Source organism: Terrapene carolina, unplaced genomic scaffold, assembly GCF_002925995.2.
Source record: "Terrapene carolina triunguis isolate 2854851 unplaced genomic scaffold, T_m_triunguis-2.0 Scaffold508, whole genome shotgun sequence".
NCBI lineage: Eukaryota > Metazoa > Chordata > Testudines > Emydidae > Terrapene > Terrapene triunguis.
The window spans coordinates 491,451-516,139 of NW_020664859.1; the positions used below are offsets into that span (position 1 = coordinate 491,451).

The 24,689-nt window shown below is 46.0% G+C and overlaps 1 protein-coding gene across 1 annotated transcript in view; it reads right to left on the reverse strand.

Annotated features, from left to right (window-relative positions):
• EXD3 (exonuclease 3'-5' domain containing 3) overlaps positions 1–24,689 on the reverse strand; it is a 313,193-nt gene that overhangs the window by 41,508 nt on the left and 246,996 nt on the right. The window contains exons 16-19 of the mRNA XM_029913175.1: positions 23,095–23,296; positions 21,918–22,084; positions 20,367–20,537; positions 2,284–2,337 (exon numbers count right to left, since the gene is read on the reverse strand). Of these exons, the coding sequence (XP_029769035.1) occupies positions 2,284–2,337; positions 20,367–20,537; positions 21,918–22,084; positions 23,095–23,296 (594 nt within the window). The remainder of the gene's footprint in view (positions 1–2,283; positions 2,338–20,366; positions 20,538–21,917; positions 22,085–23,094; positions 23,297–24,689) is intronic.

The window sequence follows — 24,689 nt, forward strand, 5'->3', positions numbered from 1 at the left end:
TCCCTCGGCCTGGAAGCAGGAAGCTGCCGGGGAGAGGGGATCTGCCCGCCAGCTGCAGAGCGCTCGGATGCCAAGCCCTGAGCCACCGCAGGAGGCGGCCGCGGCAGCGATGTTGGGGCCGCGCTGAGCGTGGGGCGCGATGGCCGAGGAGCCAGCCCCTTTGCTCCTCTGGCCGCGCCCGCCGCCCCCTGCCCCCCAATGGCTCCTCCAGAGTCCGACCGTGCTGCCCCCCCACTTGCCTGCGGGACCCCAGCGGCGGCCCGGCAGGCGCCGCTTTTGAAAAATGTACTGAAGGGAAGCGGCTGCTTCCCCGGAACCCCCCTAGCTATGCTACTGCTTGGCACCACCTCACCTTCCTAGGTTTATCTGCACTGCACCTTTTTACCTCGAGTTAGCTGGTTGCCATTTAGCTTGGGTAGTGAATGTGGCCACTCCCCAGATGTTTGTATTCTGGAACACACATTTAGGGAATGTCCAGACTAGCCTTTGTAAATGTGTTAACTACTTTGAGATAATTGGCAATCAATTAACTTTAGTAAACAAGCCTAATGTTTACTAGTGTACAATCCTGCTGTCATTTTGTAACATACACAAGGGACGTACAAGTGCTATGTATCAAATGGCAGCAGTCAATTCCCAATACAATACTCTACATCCTAAAGTAGTTATTTTCCTAGTGCCGTTCCCTCACTCTGCTTCCTACCAATGGGCATGATCGTGAAGTATCTACAACAGGCGTAGGCAACCTGTGGCACACAAGCTGATTTTCAGTGGCACTCACACTGCCCGGGTCCTAAGCACCGGTCCGGGGGGCTCTGCATTTTAATTTAATTTTAAATGAAGCTTCTTAAACATTTTATAAACCTTATTTACTTTACATACAACAAAAGTTTAGTTATATATTATAGACTTATAGAAAGAGACCTTCTAAAAATGTTAAAATGTATTACTGGCATGTGAAACCTTAAATTAGAGTGAATAAACGAAGACTCGGCACACCACTTCTGAAAGGTTGCCGACCCCGATCTACAGAGACACGAGAAGTGATAAAAGTAGAGTCAATGGAAGCTCTACTTCTGTTATGACTGCAGTATTGAGCCCTAAATAACCAGACAAAGGCCATGTCTATACTATCACTTATGTCAGCAAAATTTATGTCGCTCAGGGGTGTGAAAAAAATATCCCCCTAAACAATGTAAGTTTCACCGGCATAAGTGGCAGTGTGCACAGCGCTATGTCAGTGGGAGAACTTCTCCCGCCATCACAGCCACCAGCACTCCTGGAGGTGGTTTTATTATGACAACGGGAGACCTCTCTCCCGTCAGCATAGAGCGGCTACACGAGTGATCTTACAGCAGCGCAGCTACATCAGTTCAGCTGCAAGCTCATTAGTGTAGACATAGCCTCAGTATTTAAAGGGTTCTCTCATGCACTCAGCAACAAACTGTATTAACTAGTAAACCCGCAAGGTAGGTTCTATGACTACTCCAGCTCCAGGTACAAACAGAAAGTGAAGATAGTTAGGACCTTTTGTATCTGCCATCTGGAATCCATCCTCCTCATGATCCCCAGTGGTTTTACTGCTCTAAATGAATTTGTGGGTCACAAGACAGGGCACATGACCTTCTACAATGGGTATTGTATCATTTCAATTACTGAATGGTATAGTTAAACATTGCATTCATGGTATTTGGGAGGGTAATTGCATTCCGTTTCATTGAGGGATATGGGCATTTGCTATGGGGCTGAGTGCAGGGGCTGTTTTATTTATTCCACGCACATAAAGCAACTCAAGCTTCCAACTGGTCCTGTGTTTGGCATTTCCAGCCTATCTCCTCCAAGCCTAAAGAAAAGCTCCAGAGCATTAGAACAGCAGATAGTGTTGTCAGTACTGATACAGTCAAGAAACAGGAATCTCTTTTTACTCCTTGGTGAAATGGATGGGAAGTGAATTGCATTGAATCATGATGGATAAGCTGCACAGAGCCACTTTGTTCTGGGATGTGTTTGCTTTATTTTACATTTTGAGATGCAGTGTAATTGCTCTCACCTCTGGCTGAATATAAAGTGTAAAAGAAACTTATTCTCAAACCTCTGACATCGAGAGCTAGAACAAGCCTAACAAAATTCTTTATATATCATTGGCTTTCAATACAGGAAACAGATGAAAAAGTCAGTCCAGCTGTTGCTTTTACATTTGACTTTTCCTCTCCTCCACTTTGTGCACCCGAGTCCATGAAATGACACTACACAAGAGAACTGCCAGAAACACTTAGCACTTACTGTCTGATATGGGAGTCCAGAGGTTAAAATGACCCTTCCTTCCTGCCTGGCAATCTGGGAACAACGGAAAAGCCATAATTAACACGGGTAAAAAATACCAATGAAAAATACCTCCCAATCAGATCATATTAAAAAACAAACACATTTGGTGACACAAACTCTCACTCTGTAGGAGAAGTGCTCTCCTACCATGCCAGAAAGCCTCAGACATTAATGAAATGAGCCTCACACCCTTGTGAGATAGGGCAGAGCTATTATCCCGATTTACAGATAGGGAACAAAGACTTGTCCAAGCTCACACAGGAAGTCTGTGGCAGAGCTTATCTCATGACTTCCAGTCCAATTCCTTAACCACAAGACCATCATTCCAGCACAGAGTTTGCTCAGAATGATTGAGGGCCATACTCTTGATTTTCATGATTTGGTAAGATTCATTTGGAATGCTTTGGTAACAAAACAGTCTAGTGAATCTGAAACCAAGATGCTTCACGAAGATGAAAATGTGCCTGATCTCTATGTGATAGAGCAGTATCCCCACATGTAAATGTACTACAGGCTATAGTGATAGAAGGGTCCTACAGTGATAGAAGATTTCCCATGTAAAACCAAGGAGTCGTCCTTGTGGCACTTTAGAGACTAACAAATGTATTTGGGCATAAGCTTTCGTGGGCTAAAACCCATTTCATCAGATGCATGTAGTGGAACATGCAGTAGGTACCTCCCTATAGTACCTCCATATAGTTCCACTCCATGCATCTGATGAAGTGGGGTTTAACCCATGAAAGCTTATGCTCAAATACATTTGTTAGTCTCTAAAGTGCCACAAGGACTCCTTGCTGGTTTTGCTGATACAGACTAACACGGCTATCACTCTGAAACATGTAAAACCAGCACCTCCCCTTAGCTACTGTACATGGATTTAAGTTTCACTGCTAATAGAGACTGCACTAGGAATGGGGTTACTTCTCATCTCTATGCATTGACCTGTATTCTGTTAGAGACCTTACTCTCTCTCTATGTATCCGACCTCAAGTCATTGGGGCCTCTCCTCTGGTTAGGAGTCTGGGAAGCTCCCTCTGGCTCCTATCAACACTAGTCCTTATGCTGGCAAAAGGAAATGCCTAGAGATCAACGCAATGCAGTCTCTCTCCTTTCACCCCAGAATGAGCTGGGCTGTCATTAAGTGTAAACAGGAAAGGCAAAGCTTTAGAAATTAAACTGTGTTTCTTAAAACCACTTCAACTCTCTCTCAGCTACAAACCATTGCATGTTCTTCTTGGGCCCATCCAGCCTAGAGAAACACATTAGAAGAGAGACAAATCCCTGAAGTCATAATCTCCCTTTGCAGTTGATTCATCCATGATTCAGCTAGGTACTATTATCATTATTAAATCGTCAGGAGCTTGCCCATCACATGGAGCATCATAAGGGTGGACTACACAGAGCTTTGTTCTGAATATGTCTTGCCAGAGGGCCCTTTTTTATTCTTACCTTTGTACAGTTACTAGCTACCACCACTACGCTGAGAGAGCCCTCAAGGCCACCCTCTAACATGCTGGATGGTGGCTCTTACCGCAGACAACAAGCTTACTCTCTTAGTAAGGCACAAGTCTCTAGAGAACTGGGGCCATGGGAGTGAAATCCCCAGGTCAGCTCAAACTCACACTGTTCAGTGAGTGTTAGGAAACAGCATCAGGAAATCCACAATGTGACTGGTTGATGGTGAATCACTGCTAGAGCTTATGGCACATTAGTGCCTGCCCTGCTGGACCTTTATCGCTCAATTAAATTACAGGGATTTGCCAACAAGAGAAAAGAGCTCTCTTAAATTCCCTCAGACCTATGTGTATTTCAAGATAAGTCTGAGGATTTCACAGCGGGAACACTCCATTCAGACATCCTGCTGCCACGGTTAATTAGTTCAAGCTTGATAAAGCCCCTTATCTAAATGGCACTGGAAAGACAAGGCAAGTCACACAAAATAAAAATAAGAAAAGCAATATTTTTTCCTGAAATGTTTGTCAGCTTTTGTAACAATGCCTGCCTGAAGTGCACACAGGCCAGAGGAGCCACGTAGGATAGCACCCTTAGACGGAAACCAGTGGGAAACGTAATTCAAGGAGAAGAGCATGTTCTTTCCCCTTCATAGAGAGAAATAAACAAATGTAACTCTGGTACTAACTGGCCAGGAGTCAAGTAAAAGGACAGACACCAAACTCCAGGCTGTAGCAGCAAGCTGGAGTGTGGCCAGTGCACAGCACGCTGGACCGGGAGTCAGGGGACATGGTCTGTTCCCAGCTCTCCCAGGAAATAGAGGGGTGACTTTGACTAAGTCACTTCACCTCTCTGGGCCTCAGCTTCCCGCTCTGTAGAGCAGGGGTAATGAGACAGACCGGTCTTTGTAAGGCGCTTTAAGCTCTCTGGAGGAAGAACGCTGTATAAGAGTTAGCGACTAGTATTTCTTACTTGAAAAGGCACCACATGCCAAAGGGACTGTCCTGTCGTGCTGTGGAGCTACTTTCAATGGCATTAGCTATGGAATAAGAATAGTGTTCTTCAATATGAAAGCACAGCCTAGGTTTGGTAGGTGTTGTACAAGCTTCGTTGTACAGTGTTGTCTATTGTGACAAAGTTCCTCCTCTATCTTGGTGGGTCCTGTGCTTATTGGCGGATTTTCTTGCCTCAGAGATTCACCATGTGGGTTGGGGAACAGGCCAGAGACCTTCCCCTCTGGAAGAACCCACAGTCCAGGTCAATTGGGAGGTTTGGGGGGAACCCAGGCCCGCCCTCTACTCCGGGTTCCAGCCCAGGGCCCTGTGGACTGCAGCTGTCTATAGTGCCTCCTGTAACAGCTGCATGACAGCTACAACTCCCTGGGCTACTTCCCCGTGGCCTCCTCCAAACACCTTCCTTATTCTCACCACAGGACCTTCCTCCTGGTGTCTGATAACGCTTGTGCTCCTCAGTCCTCCAGCAGCACGCCCTCTCACTCTCAGCTCCTTGTGCCTCTTGCTCCCAGCTCCTCACACTCGCACCACAAACTGAAGTGAGCTCCTTTTAAAACCCAGGTGCCCTGATTAGCCTGCCTTAATTGATTCTAGCAGCTTCTTCTTAATTGGCTCCAGGTGTCCTAATTAGCCTGCCTGCCTTAACTGGTTCTAGCAGGTTCCTGATTACTCTAGTGCAGCCCCTGCTCTGGTCACTCAGGGAACAGAAAACTACTCATCAAGTGACCAGTATATTTGCCCTCTACCAGACTCCTGTACCCCACTGGTCTGGGTCTGTCACACTATGCATCTCAATCCACACCTGCACCCAGTTGCTATGCCAGGCCTGAGCACAATATAGCCCTGCAAATGTATCTCATGCTAGCCAGCAACAGTCGTGAGCCTTAAACAACTATAAATACACCTTAGTCCTGACCTGCTGTGCGTTTGCTATATCCCTGACCTGCTATTCCCATCCTAGATCTCTCCTAAGCACACATTCCTGAAAATGAGCATCTGCACCAAATCATGGCAGTAGTTTCATAACACTGACTTATGGACCAGACCAAAACCACCCAACTCATTTGTACCAAGATCTCTAGAGATGAAAGGGTCTTCCTGGATCCTCTCCACCTTCACCCAGAGGCTAAGCATTGACATTCAGACCTTATTTCAATTCTCCACTTGTCTGCTCTGTTTATGTTCTCTCTGAATGGGAGAGAGAAAAGATTGTCTAGCTATCAAGAGTATGGTTTAAACCATAAAAGGACAAGAAATTCAAAGCTGAAGATGAGATTTACAGATTTGACACTCTGGTCTGGCCATGCTCTGCTCAACACAATGACAGAGGAGATCACCTTTGTGCCCCTTGATCCTGGATCTAGTTGAGGGCCACTTCAGCTGCAGAGAGCCACTTATCCTGGCCATCTCCTGACATGTTGGAGTTGCAGGGTAGGAATGGGGAGTAGGCTGGTGTACAATGACTCGCCTGCACCAGGCAAATAATGGGCACCCAGTTCTACCAGCTTTCTGGCTGCTTTACACCACTGCACACGTGATGGGGTGCACTCAGCTCTTGTGAGTGCCTCCCGGCAGCTGAGTGTGGTGCTGCAATCTTTTCTTGGTTCTGGCGCCCCCTGTGGGTTGTTGAGCTCCCTAGGTAGGTCTTCGGTGGCTTGGTCCTCCAGCTAAGTCACCCAGTTAATAGGTGAATGGATGAACCCCTTCCGGGATAACAAAGTTCTACAAATGGTCAGCCCTCACAAAGGTCTTCAGCCCTGTCTCTGGGCCTGTTTAAATTCCAGCCCCTTTCTCAGGCATTTAGTAAAGAGTCTTGTCCACTTTTCGGGACTAAGGCCACTTCCCCAGTGGCCGGTGGGGAGACCAGGGCCCACCCACTACTCCAGGCCCCTGCCCAGGATCTCTATAAAAAACTTCCCTTGATAGTTGCTGCTACTGCCTTCCCTGGGCTGCTTCCTACTTGGTCCCATCTCCTTCACTCGTTACCTTAGGATCACAGGTCTTGGGTTCCCTCCATCTGTTCCCTGGGTCTCCCCAAGCCTCCTTGGCTGGAGAGTTTCACGCCTTCCTACCCCACTCTTCTGGTCCCAGCCAGGAACTGACCTGCTCACTCTGCAGCTCTGGGTTGCTGAGCCTGCTGCGCTCTGATTGGCTGCTTCCCTGCAGCCTTTCTAGGCAGACCATGAGGACCCACCGTCACTGCTCCTTTCCCGGGGTGGGGTGCAGTAGGACAGGGAGGCCTCCAACAGGGGGCCTTAAAGAGCCTGGGACACCCCATCACAATGCAATACACCAAGTTATGCCTAAGCGTGGAAGGTAGCTCTGAAGAGTAGATGATTTTGAACACACAATACTGTCCATTAAAAAAAAGACTCCAGAAAGTTTATAGTGTTTTGCAGGATCCCACAAGCCTCTCATTGGAAATCAATGAACTGGGAAACTAATGCACATTTCCTGTGAGATCCTGCTCCATTTAAAATGGATGGCATTGTAACACCTATAGCAAGTGCTGCCAGCAACAGGGTGATAGGTGAACCACCAAAGGGTACTGTCTGAAAAGTATCCAGACAATTGGGTTTGTAGCTACACTTCCTGAGTCTGGAGAACTGGGCAAGAAAACATGCTCTCCCATGAGATTTCTGAGACTTCCTGCTTCCAGTGGGCCAGAGCGATCCTGGGGTGATCTGCATCAGGAGACAAGTTTCACTCAGGAGCCAGTTTTTATGGGTTCTTAGAATGCCCCGCAAAGCAGAATTTGCAAGAGAAACAATGGTACAACCCCAAATATTGGGGCAATAGGAATTTGGCACCACTGGAGCATCTAAACCAAGGAACAAAGAGCATGTATTGAAAACCAGGCTAATTTCAAATAGGAATAGCAGCAAAAGCACTGGGCAGCTTCCCCAGGCAAGGACTGGTTTACTATCAGCTGTAAACATGATGGGATACTGCATCTTGGGGGCAAAGCTTAGCTCTCCTTCATACTAAGGAGTAGTTATATAAAATATAAATATAGTTTATTTGTTAATATAGTTTAAATATAAATATAGTTAAATACAGTGCCCACATTTAAAAAAAGGAAGAAAGAGAACAAGGGGGAACTACAGCCTCACTTCAGTCCCCGGCAAAATCATGGAGCAGGTCCTCAAGGAATCCATTTTGAAGCACTTGGAGGAAAGGAAGGTGATCAGGAACAGTCAACATGGATTCACCAAGGGCAAGTCATGCCTGACCAACCTGATTCCCTTCTATGATAACTGGCTCTGTGGATATGGGGAAAGCGGTGGATGTGATATATCTTGACTTTAGCAAAGCTTTTGATACTGTCTCCCACAGTATTCTTGCCAGCAAGTTAAAGAAGTATGGATTGGATGAATGGAGTATAAGATGGATAGAAAACTGGCTAGATTGTCGGGCTCAACGGGGAGTGATCAATGGCTCGATGTCTAGTTGGCAGCCGGTATCAAGCGAAGTGCCCCAGGGGTCGGTCCTGGGGCCGGTTTTGTTCAACATCTTTATTAATGATCTGGATGATGGGATGAATTGCACCTTCAGCAAGTTCACACATGACACTAAGCTGGGGGGAGAGGTAGATACGCAGGAGGGTGGGGATAGGGTCCAGAGTGACCGAGACAAATTGGAGGATTGGGCCAAAAGAAATCTGATGAGATTCAACAAGGACAAGTGCAGAGTCCTGCACTTAGGAAGGAAGAATCCCATGCACCACTACAGGCTGGGGACCAACTCGTTAAGCAGCAGGTCTGCAGAAAAGGACCTGGGGATTACAGTGGACGAGAAGCTGGATATGAGTCAACAGTGTGCCCTTGTTGCCAAGAAGGCCAACAGCATATTGGGCTGCATTAGTAGAAGCATTGCCAGCAGATCGAGGGAAGTGATTATTCCCCTCTATTCGGCACTGGTGAGGCCACATCTGGAGTATTGCGTCCAGTTTTGGTCCCTCCACTACAGAAGAGATGTGACAAATTGAAGCGAGTCCAGCGGCAGGCAATGACAATTATTGGGGGGGAGGGGGCTGGGGCACATGACTTATGAGGAGAGGCTGAGGGAACTGGGGTTATTTAGTCTGCAGAAGAGAAGAGTGAGGGGGGATTTGATAGCAGCCTTCAACTATCTGAAGGGGGGTTCCAAAGAGGATGCATCTAGACTGTTCTCAGTGGTACCAGATGACAGAACAAGGAGCAATGGTCTCAAGTTGCAGTGGAGGAGGTCTAGGTTGGATATTAGGAAACACTATTTCACTAGGAGGGTGGTGAAGCACTGGAATGGGTTACCTAGGGAGGTGGTGGAATCTCCATCCTTAGAGGTTTTTAAGGCCCGGCTTGACAAAGCCCTGGCTGGGATGATTTAGTTGGTGTTGGTCCTGCTTTGAGCAGGGGATTGGACTGGATGACCTCCTGAGGTCTCTTCCAACCCTAGTATTCTATGAATAGTTACTTACCTTATAGTAACTGGAGTTCTTTGAGATGTGCCCCACTGTAAGATGCACGCACGCCCTTGGAATCTTGACCACAGAATGAAAAGCAGTGTCCATGGGTCTGTGCCTGTGCAGAGCAGCACCTCATTCCTCCAAACGAGGACATAAAAGGAGGTGCGAGCCCACTGCCACTCAGTTCCTTTTCAACCGCAAAGCAGAGTGTCCACAGCTGAGGGGAAGGAGGGCAGGAGCAGAGCACCCCTAGGGACAAAACATCTCAAACATCTCAAATTGCTGTAAGACAAGTAACCTCTCCCTCTCCTTCGAGTATATGTGCCTATGGGTGCTTCACTGTAGGAGACTCCCAAGCAGTAACTCAGTGAGGAGGCTGGGTGCTGAGGAGGCAAGTCCAAGACGATTCAAAGGACTGTGTCACCAAAGGTAGCCTCATCCCTAAAAGCAAGTAAGATAGCGCAATGCTTGACAAACGTATGGGTGGAAGACCAAGTTGCAGTCCTAGAGATTTTTATTATGGAAATGTCTTTAAGTAGAGCTATAGATGTTACCTGAGCTTTAGTGGAATGTGCAGTCACTCTGTGAGGGGACTGCATCTCAGCAGATTCATAACAGGTTAAAATGCAACCCAAACCCCACTTTGATAGTCTTTGAGTGGGAACAGATTGTCTCTTCATCCTCTGAGAAAATGATACAAGCAGCCTAGAAAAGGCCCAGAAGTTCTTAGTCCTCTCAAAGTAGAAGACAAGAGCCCTTCTGACATCTAATATATGTCGGCTGGTCTCCCCTCTGGAGGCATGAAGCTTTTTGTAGGCGGATCTCTTGATTAATATGGCATTAGGAAGGAAGCAAGGATGGGAATGCAGTGTAACCTTATCTTTACAGAAGGTCGTAAATGGTGGGTCTGCCATAAGAGCACCAACCTCTCCCATTCGTCTAGCTGAAGTAATGGCTATGAGGAACCAAGTCTTGATGGAGAGGTGGAGGAGAGAACTGGTAGCCATCGGTTCAAAGGGGATTTTCTCAGGGCACTGAGAACCAAATTAAGGTCCCACAGGAGAATGGAGAGGGCTAGTTCTGTAAGGAAATAAGTTGTGTGAGCCTGTAAAGCTATACGGGTACCATTCCTCTGGGGTCAAAGGCCTGCAGCTGGCTGGCTAATTAGCCCCAACCACTACACCTGAGAAAAACCTACAAACTTAATTAGCTGATCCTCATAAAAGGAGGAGCAAGAAATGGAAGGGGGTGGCAATATTTGCCAGAGGCTGGAGCAACTGCTGGGAGGAATGGCTCCAAGAAACAGATTGACAGAAGGGAGACTGGAGAAAGTCCTGGTATCACAAAGGCTCTGAGGTAAGAGCCAGGAACTTTGGGGTTGATGAATTCGTGGGGTGAGGGACAAACTTGGGAAAGGGATGTTACCTTACAGACTTTGAGGGGAGAGGCTGTGAATCTTGTTTTCATTAAAAAGGCTTGAAATGAAACTCACAACAATTCATCTGTCTGGAAACTCCCTTCCCTAGATTTTGAGAGGGCTCCAGGCAGAATTCCCCCAGGGAGGGAGCAGGCTCAGCAGGCACAAGCCTGGGTCAGCTAGAAGAAGGGGCAATAAGGTAGGCCCCAATCATTTACAAAGACCTTGAGGAATCTGGCTGGAGTGTGGTGGATAAATACTAGTAAGTCTTGATAGGCAAGTGGAAGGATGTGATGGTGGCCAAATGTACTCTGAGTGAGCTCACTGATAGGCCATTTGTCTTTAAATCCAATAGGCAGTCTAGGATCTTGGAAAGTAGAACCTCTTCTTCTTCTTTTGTATGGAAATAGCAACATTTACAAGTTAATAGAAAGGGTTGAAATCCATTTGAGGGCTTTAGGAGATGCAGAGTGCACCTTTGCTGTACCCCTGAAAATGAAAAGAGGGGGCACTTGTTCACAATGTGTTAGATGGTTTGGGGGTCTCCACATTCATACTGTGGCAAATCCTTGATTCTCCATTTGTGCATCAGGTGTGTGCACCTTCCATGTAACATCCTAATACAGTTGATGGCTGTCAACTGTCTTCAGTGGAGAAAGAAACCAGTCGGTTTGACAGTGGGATCATCTATGAGGTGCTTGTTGTTGTTTACATCAGAGCCTGCCCACTGCATCTGCCAGATGTCTTCTGGGTTGAAACTGGATAACAGAAGAGCTTCTCTGGCTGCCCAGAATTGTCGGTGGGACTTGAGATGAATACGTGGTGGCTGAACAAGCTTGACATGGAGCAGGAGCTTTTGGTTTGTGAGGGTCTTCTTGTACCTGTACAAAGTAGCCATCTCTCACTGGATGGTTGGAGGAGGGATGTTTGTAATGCCTGGAAGCCAAGGCAGAGGAGTGGACTTCAGGGTGCCAAGTCTCATAGCTACATTTAGCTGCATATCAACAACGTCTGTGTGCGAGCTTCTTCCACAACCAGTCCTCAGCCGTGGAATAAACTAAAGCCAACGTTGCCATTGGTCGCGTTTGAGCACCATAACCCCAGTTAGAACCTGCCAGTTTTTGGATGATACTGATGTGACACTTCATTTTCTGACTCACCTGCTTCAGATGTTGTTGACAGGTAAGGCTGTGATTGAGAGTGACTCCTACATAGCAGGTGTTAGGATCACGGGTGAGTGCCTTGCCATAGAAATTTACATTCAGCATCCTCTCAGCTTCAGAATTGCTGAGATGGAAAGCTGACAACACCATTTTTGATGGAGTATGTTTGAGGCACCAGTACCAAAAGTAGTCTTCCATCCTCTTCAGATCAGTACTAATGGAGTCTTTGCTTCCTTGACTGTTGCGGCCTGTGCCTTTAGTGCCAGGTCATTGACATAAATGAACTTGTATATAAGTTAAAAAGGGATGATGCTAGTACTGATCCCTGTGGGAGGCCATTGTGCAGACTCTGCTTTTTGTTAATCTGATTCCAAGACGGACACAGAAGCTTCCGTCTGAAAACACTGACATAATGAGTTGAAATGTCTAGTTGCATTAAAGCAGGTTGGATAGCTTCAACACTACCTTGTGCCAGAAGGTGTCATAGGCTGATGACAAGTTGTTAAAAGCTGAGCCATTTTAAGCTTCTGCTGGAAGCAGGTCTCAATATGTGAAGTCAGTGGAAACATTTGGTACCAGCAGCTTCTCTCTGCCTTGAAACCTGCTTGTTCCAGGGGGACTGAAGTCTCTAGGATGGAGGTTAGCCTCACCAGGATAACCTGCTCCAGTAATTTGTTTCTTTCACAAAGGAGAGATATGGGGCAGTAGCTTTTTGGGTCATCAGGCAGCTTTCCAGGTTTTAAAAAGACGGTTTATCATCTCCAAGCTGTTGGGAGTTTGCTGATGATGACTTCAGTGAATAGTGATGCCATCCAATTGCACCCTCTTGGCCCGACATATTTAAGTAAGTTTGGAAGGATGCTGTCAATGCCGCTACTTTTCCTGCTTTGGTAGCAGAAAGGGCAGTACGGATCTAGGCTCTTGTGAAGGATTGACAGACACTTGATGAAGGGGCACTTTGTGTGCTGAAGTCCTTAAGAGCAGTTTTCACCTCTCTTTTTGTGAGCCTCCAATTCTTGAGAAGGGCGAAGAGAACACCAGGAATGGAAGCATTTCCACTTTTGAAGGTAGGTTTTGTTGGTACTGAGTTTTCTTATAGGTAGGACAACTGACTGGAACCTTATCTGAGCAGGTTAGTTCTGTGCTCAAGAACCAGCTAGGAACCATGCTCTCAGGTTCAGGGAGGAAGGGCTGGGATGGATCAGGGTCCCAGAATTCTGTGACAGAAGACCCTTCCTGAAAGGAAGGCGGAGAGGTGGAGGAGGTTCAAGTACCATACTTGCCTTGGCCAGAACGGCACTCTGAGGGTAAATCTTGCTCTCTCTTGTCATGGTTTGATTAAGGTTTTGAGAATTAGCGGTAGACATGGGTAAACAAACAGCAGGATACGGGGCCATAGAACATCTCCAAATGAGTTGTGGCCGTGTCCTCCCTTGGAGCAGAAAAGGTGACATTTCCTGTTGTTTGGGGTGGCACAGAGGTCTGCTTCTGGAATACTTCAGGTTTGGCAGATGCTGTGGAAAACACAATTGTTGAACTCCAGTTTTTGGTCCTGATGGAAGTTTCTGCTCAAGGAGTCTGCAATTCTATTCTAAAGGCCTGGAAGACAAATTGCTGAGAGTTCTATCTGATGGGAAATGCACAAGTTCCATAGCTTTAGTGACTCTGTACATAAGTACTGGGATCTTGCTCTGCCCTATCGGTTGATATAATACATTTTTGCCCTGTTGTCCGGCCTCACCCTGATGGTGGCCCTGTACAGTGTGAAGAAAGGTTTGAAAAGCGTATTGAACTGCTCTTAACCCTAGAATGTTGATGTGGAGCGTGACCTCTTGTGCAGACCATTTGCTCTGGGCTGTGTCCCCTTGAAGGTGAGCTTCCCAAAAGAGAAGCATCTGTTATGAGGATCTTTGACATGGGGGATGTAAGAATGGGGTTCCTGCACAGACGTTAAATGGATCCTTCCACCGCCTGAAAGAGTCCAGAACTTTCTGAGGTATTGTGATGCATTTGGGGTGTATACAGTCTTCTGCTATGCCTGAAGGCACTTGCACAGTCTCACATGAGGTGTGATGACAGTAGAGGCCGACACATGGCCCAAGAGCTGTAGACAGGTCCTCACAGCTGTTTGTGGGCTGTGTTGTATCATCGAGATTAGACTTGGCAGAGTGGGGAGTCTCTCTTTGGGAAGATAGGCTCTGGTGATCAGAGTTTAGAGGGGCTCTGATGAAGTCTATTCTTTGAACTGGGGTCAATGTAGACTTCTTCCGATTGATGCGAAGGCCCAGAGACTGAAATAGGGCTACATCCTTGGAGGCTGCTGACTGGACCTCTAGAGCTGATCAACCCTCGAGGAGCCAACTGTCCAGATATGGGAATACTGCTATGCCCTATTAACGTAAATGGGCCACCACTGCTAAGAAAAGCTTTGCAAAGACCTTCAGGGCTGTGGAAAGCCCAAAGGGAAGGACTCGGTACTGGTGGTGTTCTGAGCCTACTCTCAAGTGTAGGAAACGTTAGTGGGATGGGTGAATAGCTACATGAAAGTAGGCATCCTGAAGGTCAAGGGTGACAAACCAATCTCCCAGATATAAGGAAGGGATTACGGTTGCTAGTGTCACCATCCTGAAGTGCTGGGAAAGGATACAGGGTGTTCAGGTTTCTGAGGTCAAGATCTGAGGTCTCCATTCTTTGCCCCGCTTGGAACTAGGAAGTAGTTGGAATAGAATCCTCTTCCAGTGAACCCTGGGAGAACCAGTTTGATCACCCCCAAGAGTAGGAGAGACTGGACCTCTTGTGTTAAGAAATCTTCATGAGAGGGGTCCCTGAAGAGGCATAGGAAAAGGATGGTGGTAGGGGGAAATAGTATGGAAGTGGACAGAATATCCTACATCAGTCACCTCCAAGGTTCGTTTATCTGAGGTAAGCTGTTCCCAGACAGGGAGGAAGTGGGCTGGTTAGTTTTCAAAGAGGGGTGGATGCAATTGTGCGGCACAGGATCCGGGAAAGTAGGCTGCTTAAGGCCCTCAACCAAGATGTCAAAACTGTTTCTTAGAGGGAGGTGCAGATGATGGTTAAGTAGAGGGGGAGGCAGATCTCCTCCTCTGAAAGACAGAATGTCTGAGAAGAGTCTGTTTCAGATAGCACTGGCATGGTCAAGAACCTGGGACATTTGGGACCTACTAAACCATCTTTTTGTTGAAAGGACATACATTCCAAGAGACAGTAAGGTCATCCTTGAGTCCATCAAGGTATGGTGGGAGAAGTCTGTGTCAGCACAGAAGAGCTTGGGCCTTTCAAGGGAAGGTCTTCAACTGTTTTCTGAACCTCCCCTAGGAGACCAGAAGACTGGAGCCAGGATGCTCTGCGCATAACCACAGTCATGGCTAAGGACTTAGAAGCCATGTCTGTGGCATCTAGGGTGACTTGGAGGGAGGTTTTAGCTACCAATTGACCCTCAGAGATAAGGGCCTGAAATTGTTCCCTCTGGTCCAGTGGCAGATGTTCAGTACAATGGGTGAACTTGGAATACGTGTTAAAATCATATTTCGCCAACAGGGCTTGCTAGCTTACCACCCAAAACTGGAGAACAGCTCTTTCCACCCAGGATGTCTAAATGTTTGGACTCCTTATCATAAGGAGAGGATCTGGAGTGGGTTTGTTGATTTCTTTCATTAGCTTCATCCACCACCAGGGAATTGGGAATGGGGTGTGAAAATAAATGCTCCATTCTCTTCAATGGAATATAGTCATTTTTATCTGCCTGCTTACAGGTGGGTTGGATTGTGGCAGGTGTTTGCCAGACTGTGAGAGTAGGCAATAACAGAGCCTCATTGGTTAGGAGGGGATTTCCCCTGAGGGGTGATATTTATAATGGCTACCAAGGAGTGCTGAGACTCCTGAACCTCTTCTAACAGGATCTGGAGGGATTCTGCCAGGCATTTCATGGGGTCTTGGATGGGCCAAAAGTCATCAGCAAAAGAGGGTGGTAGGGGCATTATTGCCTTATTGGAGATGAAGACGTGTTTGTTGATGGCTGTGAGTTTCCCTCCATTTGTGGTTCCTCAGAAGTCTGAGTCAGTATCAGGGTCTGGAGAAGGGGTCAGTGCCAAAAGGGTGAGCATGGTACCAGAGCGACTTGTGGAGGAAATTCTCTGACATCAGAGCTCTGGTGCAGGGAAGATGGAGGAACTGGAGTGCAAGTAGGAGGCTGTGTGCATCTCGGGGCCAAGAGGGGTCTGTCAGTACTGACACAGGGCTCCCTGTGCTGTCTACTAGAAGGCCTCTCCATCTGCTGCTTCTTGTGCAGTACCAGTGACCCGGTACCAGAATCAGACAGAGCCTCAGCTGTATCCCCCTTGAGTGGACCTGAGGTCTCCTCAGCAGGGGTCGGCAACCTTTCAGAAGTGGTGTGCCGAGTCTTCATTTATTCACTCTAATTTAAGGTTTTGCGTGCCAGTAATACATTTTAACGTTTTTAGAAAGTCTCTTTCTATAAGTCTATAATATATAACTAAACTATTGTTGAATATAAAGTAAATAAGGTTTTTAAAATGTTTAAGAAGCTTCATTTAAAATTAAATTAAAATGCAGAGCCCCCCGAACTGGTGGCCAGGGCCCGGGAAGTGTGAGTGCCACTGAAAATCAGCTTGCGTGCCGCCTTTGGCACACATGCCATAGGTTGCCTACCCCTATCTCAGAGTGAGATTTATGGGGTGAGCTTCCTTGTTTCCCTGGTAGGGGAAAGAAGCTTCTTCTTCCTCGATGTCCTAGCTTCTGAAAATGGTGGGCCGGTGGAGCAGCCCAGCAAGGTGATGCCAACTTATGAGGTGGGAAATGGATACCCCCCCCAGAGCTAGTGAGCATTCCATTACAAGGAGCTTCAGTCTCTCCTTTCTCTCCTTTTGAGACCTGCCTTAAATCCCGGACAGACCTTACACCGTGACGGGATGTGGATGTCTCCGTGGCAGCAGAGGCAGCTCGAATGTCCATTGCTATGGGGATAAAAACCTGTGCCAATTCTGGCAGGGCTTAAATCCCATGGTCTGTGGCATAACCTGGAGTGTAATGGTCCAAAAATAGGGTACTGAAAAAAAAGGGGGAGAGGGCAACCAACCCACCTTCTAAACACAATTGTGTTAAGACTAAAAGAGAAATAAAATATCTAAACAAAATAAAGGAAAACTAAGAAAGAAAAAAACATGAAAATGACTGAGTTAAGAAAGGCAGGAAGCTGAGAATCAGTGGGCATGCAATCGTTCTGTCTCAAGGCACAGGTAGTCGAGAAGCAACTGAGTTGTGGTGGGCCCACACTTCCTTACATGTCCTCATTTGGAGGTACAAGGCGCTGCCCTGCGCAGGCATGGGCCTGTGCACACTGCTTTGCTTCTCTGTCGAGCGCGTCCAGACACATGTGCGTCCTCTGGTGGAGCACCCATAGGGACAAACAGTCAAAGACAAAAGGAACATTATTCCAAGTGGAGATGTATTTTAAATTAATACTGGGCTCAAGATAGAGTTCAAAGCCTCATCATGAATAATTTTCAAAAGCGTGCAGCCCTTCCAATGAGGTGCATTCCCATTTTAGATAGTTCCTATCCCTATCAGAGGAGTTATGCATTGGTTAGAGACACAGAGGCCAGGATTCTCCTGTGTGAGGGTTGCTCTGGGCCCATTAGTGAAAGCATTCCTGAAGCTGGGATCTGCCAGTGGTGTAGAACTGATGTAATGGCTTCTATGCTACCCCCCACAGTTAACATAAAGGCCATGTGTGGCCAAGACTTCTTTGCACCTCATCAATCCCCAGTTGCTCTTGAAGACTCCTTGGGGGCCCCAGGCTGCTCTATATAAAGCCAAGAGATCAGCTCAGTGTGCACCTGGCGCAGGATTAGGACATGCAATGCTAAGAGCCACAGTTGAATCCATTCTGCCAAGCTACACTGTGGGCTGCTCCATAGCAGCTGGGGATCTGGGCTTAGACCTCTAGACACACAGTATAAACATGCTCATAGCCTCAGACTTTAAGGCCAGAAGGGACCATCATGATCATCTAGTTTGACCTCTTGCACATTTCAGGCCACAGAACTTCACCCACCCACTCCTGTGATAGACCCCCTAACCTCTGGCTGAGTCACTGAAGTCCTCAATCATGGTTTAAAGACTTCAAGTTACAAAGAATCCACCATTCACACTAGTTTAAACCTGCACATAACCCATACCCTATACTGCAGAGGAAGGCAAAAAAAAAACAATCCCAGGCTCTCTGCCAATCTGACCTGGGGGAAAATTCCTTTCTGACCCAAAATATGGCGATCAGTTAGACCCTGAGCATGTGGGCAAGACCTACCAGCCAGACACCTGAGAAAGAATTCTCCATAGTAACTGAGAGCCCTCCCAATCTAGTGTCCCATCACCAGCCATTGGAGATATTTGCTACTGTCGATCACTTGCCCAGCCATGCCACAAAAATAGAGGATTTCCAAAATTAATCTTGTGCCCACAGTCTAGCACAAAACAGTTATTCACTTGCAAGTTAATGGCTAATCAAAGAAAGTTGGAAAGGATTTATTCACTGAAAGTCAGTTTATGAGACCCTTTCTTCCCATGGTGAGCAGATTTAATTGAAAAAAGATTTATATAAGAAATTCTAATTCCTCTATATTTTTAATTCACTCTCACATTCAGTGCAGCACATAAGATTTGAAACTACAGGTCTGATGAGACAAGTCTTGCTAGGATAGCAACCATCCAGAAGAAGACACTCTGCAGATAACTGCAGAAGACTACGAAGCACCACCCAGCACCAACACTGGGTTTGGTGTGGATTTAGGGAGCAGTATTTCCCAAACCAAAGGAGGGATATTGCTCTACCACTACCATACACATTATTCCAAGAGGGTACAGTGCAAACCCATAGATTCAGGCTTGCATCTTACTTTTAAGCAACATCTCAGATAAAATCCAAAAAGTGAGACCATCCACTTAGTAATATTCACAGTTGCTTTAGCAACTGGTGCAGGAAAAACCATAGGAAGCAAATGCAAGACTATTCAAGGGGCCTTGCTTGGCAAATGAGTTGCTAGGGTGATCTCTGCAATATGAGAGCAAGAAAGATGTACATGTGTGTATGTATGTTTGATTAATAATATAATTGAAATAACTGTAATGGAAAAACAAACCCTAATTTTGCATGTGCATGCTGTGAGCCCAGGTGACATTGGTATGTTATTGTGATAGCTTCTTTCAAACATACCAAGCCCTGGTGATCACTATTTAAATCTTTCTCCTGTCCCTGGGAGAGTTGCTTGCTGACTTTCTGTGTGTGCCATGTTCAGCATTAGATTTTTATTTAAATCAGAATTCTCAGATATAAAGGAGGCAGAGATATCCATTTTTATCTCTGATTATCCAAGCACACATCAAAGCCTCTGCAATGCAGTAACTCTCCAAGGGCTTTTGATAGCAAAAGGATGTTTGCCTGGTCACCATAGAGAGTACAATCTAGAATATCCTGTCCGAAGCATGATAAGGCATCAGAAGGAGAAGAGACGGATGTGGGGGGGCAGGAAATGAGGGATAGCTAGTGTGTTTTAATGACTCATGTAAGTCAGGGATGAGATATTAATTATTTCTTCAGAAGTTAAGGACTGCTCAGGATTCCAGCCAAGCAGACATCTGAAGAGGAAACATCCTGTACACTAGGCTTGGTCATCACTGCATATTTGATAGCAACACGTTGTGTGGGCTGGATATCTCCATTTCTGTCATAGCAGAAATATGTGTGAAATGAAAGAGCATGTGTCTCTTTTCTCCTAGACACAGAGGGTCAGACAGAGTGGTTATGGGAGTCCAGATTCAGTGCTAGCCAACCCAGCACATGTTACAGGTAATTCCTTCTTGAATGTTCAATTCTGATTCATTTCTAGACATCCTAGATTTGTTTAGCCAGGCTGGGTGTATCCCATGCTACCTAGCTAGGAAGTTTCCTGATATTTTATCCTGGAAATCTTCACTCACACGCAGCACAGTCCTGCTTTGATTACATTCCATCTGGGGTGTCTAAGGAACAAGCCAGACAAATTATTTCCCTTCCTGTGGTTCTATGCCATTATAGACCAAATGCCTTCTGGGCCCCCGTCTTTTGCCCTAGCCATGATGGCACTACACCATTATAAATGCTCATAAACTATTGGTCACACCTCATGCACTTTTGTTCTCTTAATTGCTTGGTAGCTCCCAGCACTGCTGTCCATGACGGAAAAGTGCAGCTATGAACAAGCCACGAAATCACAGAGCTCCATGCAAACAGGGTTTGTTCCCACCCTCTCTCCCCAGGAAGTGGAAAGCATAGCCAAAATGATAATGGCCAGGTCTGCGAGGCCACTTGTGACAGTGGGGTGTTAGCAAAGGCACAGGGTAAGCGTGTAGCAGGCAACACTCCCAGGCTCATTGGACACAGGGGAATATTAATACCCATTGAAATCACATTCGTTTAAACACTGTGCTTTCCCTACATGGTGACAGCTAAAGCGACCCAACCCAGGACTGACCTCAGCAGCTTTTCTATGGTTGTCATCATTCTCTAGCATACGGACGTCCACTCCGAGGCAGCGAAGGTGGCGCCCAAGTCCCTGCAGCATGTTATCACAGACCACGCTGAACTCCTTCGGGGAGATGGAAGGAGGGGGGCTCAAGGCCTCCATGCCTATCACTTTGGCTTGCTACAGGAAAAAAAGACATACAGGAATGACTGAAGTTTGTTTATTTTATTTCAAATGTCTGCTGCCTGGAGAGTCCCCTGAGATACCCTCCTGTCTTTGGGAGGCTGTATTAATGTAGCAGGTAACCTATTCAGGATAATTGGGGCTACAACCCCAAACCAGCCTCCAATGCTCAGCTTTGCTTCTAGTATCTTTAAAATTAATAGGCTGGGTTGCTTGAAGACATATTTACAGTTTGTAGGTGGTTACTGTACTTAGAACAGGGAATTGCTGCAGGATCCATTATTATATGCAGTATTGCTGCAGTAGAAGAACTGGGGGTCACCAAATGAAATAGGCAGCAGGTTTAAAATGAACAAAAGGAAGTATTTCTTCACACAATGCACAGTCAACCTGTGGAACTCTTTGTCAGAGGATGTTGTGAAGGCCAAGACTAACAGGGTTGAAAAAAGAACTAGATAAGTCCATGGAGTATAGGTCCATCAATGGCTATTAGCCAGGATGGGCAGGAATGCAAAACCATGCTCCGAAGTCTCCCAGGCCTCTGTTTGCGAGATGCTGGGAATGGGCAACAGGGGATGGATCTCTTGATGATTACCTGTTCTGTTCATTCCCTCTAAAGCATCTGGCATTGGCCACCATCAGAAGACAGGATACTGGTCTGACCCAGTATGGCCATTCTTATGTTCCTATCTCAAATACCAGTGGGTGGTCGCTGTGGGTAAATGCTCACTTTTCGACGGTGATACAGTATGAAGATATTTACACTGTTAAATCTATGTTACTGCCTTTTCTCAAAGAGACTTGAAGCTCTCTGGGGCAGGGCCTCTCACACTTCATAGGGCCCGGATCTCAGTGGGTCCCTGAACACTACTGTAATAAACATCAACAATAGTCACTTGACTAATTAATTGGATTATAGAGGTGACAATGATGGATCCTGAGTTCACAAGGAAGTCCAAGCCTGTAAAACTTATTGTAGCAACCTTTGCAGCAATAGCCTGAATATGTTTAATTTACAATATTCCCATTAGTTTGGGATGGCTAGTAAATTCTGCTGAAAAACCTTGTATGCAAATAGGAAGGTGCTAACATCAATGGCGACTTGCTATGTTGTTCGTATTTCTAAATGACATTTTCCAGCGGAGGAAATAAATGCACTGACCTATGCAGGGAACTTTGAGTACTGGCACTATTGGGGTTAAACACATTTCCCCAGTAAAATAGGAAAGTGAGAAGGATTTTTGCTACCCCAGGACTAGAGAAAGGCCTGCAGACAGGCTTGACAGGCATGGCTAATAGCCTGCTTGAGAGGTGATGCCAGTGTATAGTTTGAAGAGATTGGGAGCAATGTACAGTTCTTTGAAGAAGTTTACAAACCTGCTCGGAAGGTGATGGCATTTCTTGTTGATTCAGCTGCTTCTTTGCCCTGGATTTTGTGGTAGGTTTACCCACCAGGCTCTCAGTGAGATCTGAACACAGGCCAAAGCCTGATGGATCCTCACACAGTTTCTTATACACCTCCAGCAAGCAGTAAGCATCAGAAGCTACAAAACAGAAAATCCCCATTAGTTTAGCTTTGACCAAAATAGAAAGAAAGGCTTTTGTGATGAAAAGAAGAGGGTCTACACCTATATAAATGCAACTACATCCAATCGCCCTTGGTAGCTGCAGGTATCTAGCACTGTATCTTACAGTCTTGTATAGATTCAGTAAATATAATAATCAAATAGGCTTTGACCCAGAATCCCATTTCATCAATCCAGAACTAGCACAAATGTGGTATCTTTCCCCTCACAGAATTCAAAGACACAGAGCCACACTCAGCCTTGACACAAAGAAGCTGCAACTACCACTGCTTGAGACATTCAATTCTAACTTGAGGATTTAGCCATGCAGCCCCCATTCATTTCAATGGAAGTTGTGTGACTAAATCTCCTAGTCAGCTATGCAAATCTCAAACACTGACCTGATTGGGAGTTGCCCCTGCTTACAGAAGGGCTGAATTTAACACTGGGCTGGTACTTTTTTTATCACTCGGTGGAGTTCCGCTGTCTCACTGTGACTCATCTCTGGATTTATACCTACAGTTCATATTGACCTGCCTGGACCAAGGCCCCTGTAGTATAGCTCCGAACGCCATCCAGGCCCATCTTGAATTCAGTGCATCCTTGTGACATACGGGACATAATAGTGGTTTCCCAGAAAAGCCGTGTGCAGTGAAATGAGGCAGAAGGAAGTGGACTTTTTTTCCTTTACAACTATTCAGAGGAGTTCCCATTGAGATTATGTTTCATCAGAATAATTTGACTGGTAAAGAAATTCTTTTATCAGAGAAATAATGATTCATTGAACAGCTTACACTCCAGCCATTAAAACTAGGTCCATAAAAGGACAAACAAAACATGTGCTGGCTTCTTTGAACAGGAACTAATCTGCAAAGCCATTTTCCCCTCTGCTGGTTAACATTTTTTCCACATCTACACATCTAATGAAATGCAGGCCCATGACAGAGTTGTCCGTGGCACCTTGCTCTACAGTTACATGCTAACCAGACCTGCATAGAGGATTTGTTCCTCCCGCAGCGGCCGTTTCTCCCAGTTGGAGAGCTGCTCAGTTTTATCAAGAGGTTTCCCCAGGACATGCTGCACCAGCAGACTGAGCCCTCTTTCCGGCTGCCTGAACCCTCTGTCTCCACAGCTCTTCTCCTGTGACAGTACGTCAACTTGAAGTCTGCTCTTCCTCCAGCATTTCTGTAACTGAAGGGGGAGAGAAAGATGCAAAACAAACAGATTTCAAAACAGAGCCTGAAAATATCACACGTTGCAGTGGGGTGGAAAGTACAATCAAGGCATGTGGGTATACACAGCCCAGCCATCTCAGACAAGGGCTGGCATGGCAAACTGGATACCCGAACAGATATTGGGTATCTGCTTGACAAACACACTTGTTGGAAATGAACTTGGTTTCAAAGCATGGAAGGGAAACAACGGCCTAGTTTGACTGCATCATATCTGGAGCGCTTTTTGGAAATTTTTTATTTGAAACTTTTTATTAAAGCAAACTTACAATAAAATGTTAACAAACTACATTGTACATTATCTATTACTTAGTCAGGATCAAGTTCATATTCAAAGAACCTGGCTAAAGATTCTGGCTTGCTGACTGTGGAGTCTGCCTCCTCTGAGTATGCTAAAAAGGGTGACCAAATTTCTCCTGGAGCATTTTCCTAAGATGTTAAGAAGTTGGGTCAGGGAGTGTCTCTTCTCATGCATTTGCAAAGCACCTAGAGCAGAGAGTCCCTGAGCCAACTGAGGCCACTGGGCACGAACGCAATACAAATAATAAAGAAATAATAACCACAGAACCCCTGCATCTTCCTCCCCATTTTGTTTTCTGAGCTAATATGTTAAACAGAAAAGGTGCCCCAGGATTAGAGCAAACAATGACGATTCTGAAATGTCCCCCACTCGGTCTGGATAGAACTGAGGCTGTGACTACTTGTGGACACTAGAGTGTCCTCAGCACTTCCTGAGTTGGGATGACAACCCCAGGAGTTTGGCTAAATCCCAACCTACCTCCTTAAATGTCCCCTGCAGTTTCAAACAGATGCATTTTTTCATTTTCTTACTAAAATTACTGCATGCTGCTACATAACTACTGAGTTCTAATCCAGAGCCAGCTGCATTTCAGTAGCAGATGAATGCAAATCCTGTACTGCACTGAGTCCTATGCTCCATGCTCTTTATAAGGAGCTGTCTATTAAATCCATAACAACTCTATGGACACTACCAAATGCTAGAATAATGAAACTTTTATAAGTTAAAGATCATTCTACAAGAATTTGCTCATAGCAAGTATGAGTGTGATGGCTGTGTTCAAAAAGCCCCTCTTGGGTGAATGGACCTCTGGCTCCATTTTAGTTCCTTTTTTAAAGGTAAAGTGGAGAGCTATTAAAATGCCCAGCCATGTCTTTTTAGCTAATCAAAACTAAATGCTTGTGTCTCTCTCTAAAGAATCACAACACCCTAGGAACTAAAGATGGAAAAGACCTATTAGGTCATCTAGCCATCTCCCTGCCAATATAGGATGCAGAAAGAAAATGCTGTGAAATAATGAGTTATCTTCCAGTACAGTCAAGAGAAGGACTCT